The 8,237-nt window shown below is 45.8% G+C and overlaps 1 protein-coding gene across 1 annotated transcript; it reads left to right on the forward strand.

Moving 5' to 3' along the window:
• The first annotated feature begins 736 nt into the window (after window positions 1–736).
• On the forward strand, window positions 737–6,423 carry LOC121836620. Its single transcript, XM_042291574.1, has 4 exons — window positions 737–860; window positions 1,206–1,336; window positions 3,674–4,015; window positions 6,292–6,423. The coding sequence occupies exons 1-4, from the start codon at window positions 737–739 to the stop codon at window positions 6,388–6,390; spliced, it is 696 nt and encodes a 231-aa protein (XP_042147508.1). The 3' UTR covers window positions 6,391–6,423.
• The last annotated feature ends 1,814 nt before the right edge of the window (window positions 6,424–8,237 follow it).

Below are 8,237 nucleotides of genomic sequence, written 5' to 3' on the forward strand. Positions count from 1 at the left end.
GGCAGTGAGTCTACATACAGTGTTTGAAAGGCCTTGAAATATATCAATTGAAATCAAGTGCAAGTCCATGTTGTTTGTATTTTCTGCTTAAGTATTCAGAACCAGGTCATATATCTGATTGTACATGTTTCCGTGATTCAGCAAAACAGCTGCAAAACAAAAAAAGATCACACAAAACAACAACATCGCATTCTTTTATTCTTATTTTTTAGCACTGTTTGGAAGGAAGGTTTTTGGTGTTTGTGCATCAACGTCCGTTGAAGATTACAACGCGCGTTCAATTCAATTTCCTAAATAACACAATTATTTTCTTTTTTTAAGTGAAGCATTACAGCAGGCGAAAGTTGAGTTGTTGGTCTATTGTTTATTAAATTATTCTTGTCTATAAAGACAGCCCATACAGTCTGATTCTAAAAGCGTGGACACTCGCCGACCTTCGAGAATTATTCGAAGTCAAGACGACCGGGCGGTGAAGGTCAACTTTTTTTCGGGGTCACTCTCTTTCTCTCTATTTGCACAACCTGGCTGTTCATCCTGGAGCTGTCACCGTACTCTCGTATGGAAAGACCTTGAAAGTTGGGATCAGCAGTGTAACACAAAGATGCATGTCCGGGTATGCATTTTTCTAGTCCTGTTTAGAGACACCTGAAGCCAGCTTTAAAAGCAGCAGCCGAGGTTATTCTTGCCATTCTGAACAAGGTCTCGCTGCAGTCTACTGAGAACTTTCGCCAGCCTTATGGATCTCTCTAGTAACTCCTTGTGTCGTGCTGCCTCGTTTGGTTCCCAGGAATCTCAAACAAACTCTGGATCTTCCGCTTCGTATTTCAACTTCGACGAGACCGAACTGGACTTCCTGTGGAGTAAGTACAGAATTCAATTTTTAATCGCTCGATCTGCAGTACATGCGCTTTCGATTCATGTTCTTTTTATTTATTTTTTTTTTTATTATTTTTGCTTAACAGTGTCGAAGGGAAAATCGCTACAAAGTAAACTTTTATGTTTTGCGTTGCTCTGTAATTTTCAAGTAACGTGCTTAAGTTGCCTCTTTTGTTTCCCGTATACCTGTCTCACTAAAGGGTCAAGCTCTGCTCTACTTTGTCTACGTAAACCACAACGGCCAGCTTAGTTTTCACTGTTTTCATCGAATTTGCATGAAACTTTGTCGGTGTGTTTATTGTGACATTCATATAAGATTTGCTTTTCAGGTGAGGGCATCGAAGTCGAGGATGTGGCCTGTTTTTCATTTGAGCGAGTTGACCAGCTGGACAGAAATCGGGAGGCGCTTGTGAGCTTCAGGGAGAAAGTGGAGCTGTGGCAGTACGCCCAGGAGATAAGGGTGAGCTTTTTGATGCTCAGCCGTTCGTCACGTGATGGTTCATCCTAGATAAGATTCCGTTTTTGTCGAGTTTAATTTACTGTATTCCAAAATAATAATAAATAACACAATGTCTAGAGTACCGTCCGACGGCACCTTGCGCCCGCATTCAAGCGCCGTCTTTCGATGTCCCTACTACGGTGGCTATGGCCACCGTACCCCTACCCAGCAAATACCGTCCCTGAGTAAAGAATGTCTTCCTTTTGGCATCTTGTGGCCGAAATCAGTATGCCTACTTTAGCTGTACTTTTTTTTGTATTAAATTGTTTCATAAAACTTTGTTCATAACAAATATTAACCGGTCTCAGAAACATATATGGACTAGCAAATATTTAGGTTCAATACGCGTGCCTTCAAAATAAATTGTAAAAGGTTTTCTTTTCTTTTTTGTTGAGGAGAAGGGGAGGGGGGGGGGGGGGGGGGGGAGTACCTTCAAGAGAGTGCCACTTCGGCAAACTTGAGAAGATCGCACACTTGCAGCATAGCGCACATAGACCGGTTGCTCTCGGGCAGGGGGCGCGAGCGCGTCCGCAAGACGCGACCATGTTATGCTGGCAGCACCATTGAGGCGGCGCTGTAACGTTCGATTTTGCACGTGCCACGTTCGAATGCAAGCATCTGTCAGCATCTGTAGACGCGCGATCACAAAACGTCTAAAAAGAAACTAGAATAAAAGAAAAAGAATTATGCTGCTCGCGGCCTCAGCGTCCCATTAAGCATTCCTTTCAGCTTTATTATTTTATTGCTCTCTTTCATAGCTTCCGTGAGCCCGTATGTTTCACTTTACTTGATAGCGAAGCCGAAGCTATACTTGCTAAAGCATGTTCCCCTGAACGATGCTCGCACTGCACGAGCGCGCGTGCCTGCTTGGCAGGGACACTGACAGCATGGAGCTCGCCCTCGTAGCCTCTGCTACGCTGGCACTTATAATGGAACGGAGTATAAAAAACTATAGTGGGGAAGCGTGATGACGTATGTTCGAAACGCGAGCCAAATATTCTATTTTGCTCGCCTGAAGCGCTGCTCAAAACTTGAGAGCTACAGGCCTATAGACATGCACAAGAAAACATGCTGCTCACTCCTGTAGCGTTTGTCTCGCTCGCGTTTTCTGTTAATATAAATTGTCGGCGAGCAGCTACTGGAACACATGTCAGAATAAGCGTGACTTGCGCTTAATATTTTCGGACGTCATTTGAAGGCACGAGTGCCTTCGGACGGCACTTGAACGCTCGGCGAGAGTGCCGGTGTCAGCCAACGAATAAACAAAATGTGTTATGATCTGTTGTCCCGAAGAAACCTTGACTAGATCAAGGGTACACCACTTTTGGAAGTAGTTCGAGATTTAATCTTCTTGGGACCACTGCCCCTGGGCTCCTGTAACGTTTATTTGTAAAACGCCGTGAATTTTTATTTTGTTGTTCTGGATTTTAAGTTCGGAGTTCTTCGGATAAAACCAGATTAAGGAGAATTTACTGCCGTGTGTTATCCTTATTTATTAGAAAGCATGGAACCATCGTCATAGCCCAATTGATAGCAGGGCAACTGGTCACGTAGGATCATTAGTCATAAAAGAACTCATCACATGGGCACGCACAATAGGTGTCATGTTGAAATTTGTATTATTAGCATCAGATTCACGAGGTTGCGATGAAAGTTCTCGCTGCTTTTATTAAGAAGTGTTCGCCCGTGATCAACTTTGCTGGCCTTGACACCTTGTTTCGGTTTGCCCCGGTCGATCTCCTTACAAAACCTCTAAGGAGACCCGACTAGAACAAAACACGAGGAGACCCTGGGGTATATGTGTGGCGAGCTCTTACAGCGACGAACCTTATGACGAGTGATTCCCCTGTGACGGATGCGCCTATTACCAGTTGCCCTCAGATGAATTGGCACGTGACGAGTGGGCCGTGTCCCACTTCAAAGAATGCAGCGCATACGGAGTCCTATCCTGCGACAAAGGAACGATCACATGCCCCGTGTTGCCGATGGTGTGTAGACCGCTAGCCGTCCGCAGACACGGCGACAGAATCATCTGCAGACGCGCCTCACGTACGTTCGAAGGACGCTAATTTCCTGCATATGCGTGCTTCTAAGAAATCTGCAGATAGTTGTTGTGGGACCAGTGTGACATGACTGTCATGAAGGGAACAAACACGCCCCATGCTGTCTCCGAAGACTATCTTTTGTACGATGTACTAGCCGGAACGCTATCAATTCGTCATCGAAACTTGCGCTAACGGAAATTCGAGTTTGATGAAAGTCGATGTCCAAGAATTGTCGCTGTCTTCCTCGTTTCAGAAGCAGAGGTCACAGTGGGTTCGGAACAGCCTGCTCTCCCCGGAGGAACTGGACGATCTCTACGGTTTGGGGGATCGACTCGAGTCAGCGTGTCCCGATGACGTACCGGACGTCTCCCTGCCCGCCAAGGTTTCAGTGGACAGTGAATCGTCGGCCAGGACGTCGCCGGTTGGGAACACCGACACTCCGGCTCCGTGGCGGCTGTGCACGCCAGCGTCCTCACTGCAGGGTCGAGTGTCCTTCTGGAAGAGGGTGCGCCAAGTGTTTGAGCCCAAGCATCCACTAACACGGGAGCGAAACTTCCGGCGCCGTGCCATGAGTTTCCCGATTGTGTCCCCACTGGTAAGATAACAGTTTGTGTATTGTGGCTGTACCGGCGGTTTTTTGAGCTATCCAAACAAACCCATTTCTATAATACCGAGACATTAATCCCCCGGCATGCTGTTTATATTCCTTAAATTCACGACAGCCACTGAGAAAAAAAAGATGAAAGCCGTTTACAACTCCCTGTAACGCCGAATTATAGCGCAGCTCTTGAAGGGGAGGAGGGAAGGGTACTGAGGGTCACGTGTTCTCAGGGGTGAAGGGGGGGGCACGTGACCTTCGGGGTCACGTGGCCCCCCAGAGATATTTTTCCGCTAGATTAGATATTTCCACTAGATTTATCGGGAAAATTTTTCAGCTAGATTCGCCGCTAGATTTAGCGGGGAAATTTGTCCCCTAGATTTAGCGGGGAAATTTTTTCGCTAGGTCTAATGGGGAATTTTTCCACTAGATTTAGCGGGGAAATTTTTCCGCTAAATTTAGCGCGGAAATTTTTCCGCTAGATTTAGCGGGGAAATTTTTCCGCTAAATTTAGCGGAGAAATTTACCCATAATGCACCGCGCGGTTACGCCGACGGCGACGCCGCTCAAGCCGGAAACGGGCGCCTAAGAGCTGAGCTCTAATAAAACCAACGTTTAAATTTTCCACTGCTGTATAGTCGGGAGATGTCTCATGCTCTATAGCTTATAAGTCGAGCAGGCAGTCGTAAGAAAACAGTATTTTCCGTGTGAACTCCTCTATTCTTTATTTGACATGTTCAAATTTCTTGTACCTGTCGAGAAAGAGCTGTATTGCTCACATTTGTGCCAAATACAACATGGATGAATGGATGATATTGGCAGTGCCCTTTGTAACGGGCGGTAGCTTGCGCCACCTAGCATGAGAACATGCTTTCCTCCCCCATTTATATACCCAATTTCTTTCTCTCTACATCCCTGCAACTATGACCGGGTTGGGGGAATAATCCACCAGGCTGACTTTGGGGGATCGGGCAAATACAAAATATAAAGGAAAAAAAACGCGCCCCCGCCTTCTCCCCCCGGGCGAGGGAGTCGCCAATTTTCTTCTGGTCAACCTTGTCGAGGTTATTTCCAAAACCCAGACCCACTGAGAGACAGGGTTAAGACTTTGGGCCGGAACCACGTGGAAGGGAGTCTCAATTTTCCTCTGCCATCCCTGTCTCCAGTTGTGCTGGTTGCTTTCACCAATTTCAGTTTTCCCTAGTCTCCTAGCTCCTTCCACCAATGCTCTAACCTCCTTTTCGTTACCTCAACCCTTTTGTAATACACCCTTCCGTCTTCTCCACTGAAACCCAGGGCCCCCTCCAGGTCTGTTTTCCCCCAAAAAGGGTGGGAAAAAAAAAACAATGAGAATAAATAAAAAATTGTTACTTCTTATTTTGGGTTTTGACCGATTTTGTGGCAAATTAGGTGTGTATCAGAATTTTTCCGAAGGTAGTTATCGATATTTTATATTGATATTTGATATTATTTATTCCACTTGATAGGTAGAAATCGATCACGGGCTTTGGTATTGCGCCATGTAGCGCGGCTGCCAATGCAGTGTTTTCTGCGTGAGGACGGCGCTTCCTTTTTTTTAATTAAGGAGCAGTCTTCGGATTTCTGCTCTTTAGAATGTGGGACGTAAGCATCTACAGTTCCATCGTGTAATGCTGTGCGTTTACGTGTTCGTATTTTAACGCGCTAGCGTTTAGGAGCTCGTGTTGCAGGGAATCCGGCGTGGGTGGGACAAAAAAAAAAAAATCCCATAATGCAACGGCTGCGCGCGTTGCATTATGGGATTTTCCCTCCGACTTTAACGGAACATATTCTTGCCAAATCTAGCGAAAGTTTTTCCCGCAAAATTTTAGCGGAAACCGGGTGGCGGGGTCATGACGTCGCAGCCACGCGTGACGTCACGTGGCACTTGACGCTACCCACTGGACCACGCTTGCACGGCTTGGCAACGAGGACGCATTTATATGGGGAGGCTTTGCTAACAAAACTCGATAACAGCGTCGCGTTCCAATTTTTTTTTTCTCGTAACGCGCTGGGGCTTTGTAATAGTTACTAAACGACACGGCAAGAAAACGGATGCGTATGCCTGCATCCGCATAAGGTGCCACACTACTCGTCGCTTTTAGATTTGTTTATCCAGTTTCGATGTTTTGTGCACGAAAGCACTGGATAGGCGGTATCTGGCTCGTACCGCTTGTGCAGACGCGTAGCTCCAACAGCGTGGGGACGCTACGTATGAACTTATCAAATGGAACTCTGTCGATTTCTTTCCACAGGCTCGCCCAACAGCCCGTGAACCTGACAGCGATGGCTGGTGCTCCATCTTTAGGAACATCATGGGTCGACCCCTTCGTGGGTCTTCGCAGCGGATGTAGTCAGTCCCCGACTTTCGCTTCCCCCTCCCCTGTAAAAATATGCGTTCCGTTTGGTAAATTTTAATACTCAATAAACAGTTTTAATAATTGAAGTGCGCTGTCGTATATGAAACCCCTATGAAATTGTTTTCGACTTTTCTGGTATCTTCCTTTTGAATTTGACTTTCTGGTAACATTGTCAACAAAAAGTCTGTTGATTTTGTGTTGAAATTTTTTCGTTGATTTTTTGCACCCTTAGTCGCTTGCTGACTGTGTCATCAAAAAGACTGGAGTCGTTTTGCTTACTCCACGTTGCAAATGTTCAGCTGACTATCCGTAGCTAGTGTCAATATGAAAACCAGTCTTTTGTTGACTGTTTTATTGAGCGAAGCTCCTCCTATCTCTTTCCTCTTTGGCAGAGCGAACGCCGGGGAGGAAGTAGCCTCCTCTCCAGCATTCGCTCCGCTAAAGTGGAGAGAGGTGGGAGGAGCTTCAACTTCACTCTTAACCTATCAACACCTTTCCAAGAAACACTCGACCCCAGGGGCCGCAAACCGTTTTTGAGCCCATTCACTGGGTTTGAGGCTAGACTCTCACCGGCGTCCCTGTTAACCTTAACCAAGTGGACTGTAACTTCGATAGGCGCAGTTTCAAACACTGCTGGTGGCTAAATTATCGTCGTTTCCCGCTGTATTTTGTGTTTCATGGTGCATGTATTTTCCCGATGTCATTAAAAAGCATTGTACCACATTTGAAAAAAAAAAAGTAATAAAAAACATATACACTATTTTTTGGGTACGCGCGCGATGACAGAACGAATGCGACTGGAATATATAATTCTTTTTTGTTACGATAAGTTTTGACGGCGCCGCGCGATTCGCCGCATGTCAAACGACAAAGCGCTTAGCTGTCGAATATAATTTACAACAGAAGATAGCCGAAAGGCATGCATTTTTCACACTCACAATTAACGTGTTTACCGATTGACAGGACACGGACATACAATTTAGCAAGTGTTCACTTTCGAACAATATATTGTACGTACCACACGATGCAGCGTTATCTGAAAAGAATTTATTTTAGAAAGATCTGAAATAACACAGTCACAGCCGACGACAGTCATATCTTGACGATCGGACGGAATTTAAGATGACTTCGTTTTGGGGAGAGCTTCCTTTTTTCACAACAGCACCAAGACAAACATTTCGTCGTTTACCCTGAGACTGGGTTTTTTTTTTTTTTTTTTAGAAGAGCAGCATCAGCACTTCCACCAGCTAGCCTGTACTTTGACTCTTTTCTCGTTAACCAAGACAAAGGAACGAACGCGACTGACCTGTTTCCCACCCCATCCCGGACAACTATTTTTGGAGATGACTGAGGATTCTACACGGATTATCTCTGGGAGGGGGGAGACAACGTTCGCAAAATCGCGTCGAGGGCCGTTCGACGTCCTTCACCTTCTTTGTTTCCCGTGAATGACGAGCAGAAAAGCTTGAATGGCGGGCACTTGCCAGCCTTATTTCTCCCAGAGGAAGATAACACAAAAAAAGGGGGTACGCAGCACGCATTAATAAAAAATTAAGTAGAAACTTTCAAGAAAGGTTAGAAAACGTCGAATGCAAAACCGCAAAAACGTAGATAGAGAACCACGCTGAGCGGGTCTTCACAGTCCAAGAGACTGGCATAAAATTTCTAGCTGATAGAGGGCGCGAGAGTCGCACCAGCCGCATCAGCATCAGCAATATGGCGGCGGCCTAGGAGCGTTTTTTGGAAAGGTTTTAGATGTATTTAAAAAAAAGCCGTGAAAGCTACAGTTATGCGGTTTGTGCAGGTGAGTTCTACGGCCAAGAGGATATAGTAACATACAA

The sequence above is a fragment of the Ixodes scapularis genome, unplaced genomic scaffold (genome assembly GCF_016920785.2).
Source record: "Ixodes scapularis isolate PalLabHiFi unplaced genomic scaffold, ASM1692078v2 PGA_scaffold2__306_contigs__length_199485367, whole genome shotgun sequence".
NCBI classification, from domain to species: domain Eukaryota; kingdom Metazoa; phylum Arthropoda; class Arachnida; order Ixodida; family Ixodidae; genus Ixodes; species Ixodes scapularis.

What these genes read in the sequence shown, in the direction of transcription:
- LOC121836620 (XM_042291574.1), top strand. Translation starts at nt 737, where the DNA reads ATGGATCTCTCTAGTAACTCCTTGTGTCGTGCTGCCTCGTTTGGTTCC. An exon ending in CGAACTGGACTTCCTGTGGA is followed by an intron (nt 861 to 1,205) that starts GTAAGTACAGAA and finishes TTTGCTTTTCAG; the next exon opens with GTGAGGGCATCGAAGTCGAG. An exon ending in TCCCGATTGTGTCCCCACTG is followed by an intron (nt 4,016 to 6,291) that starts GTAAGATAACAG and finishes TTCTTTCCACAG; the next exon opens with GCTCGCCCAACAGCCCGTGA.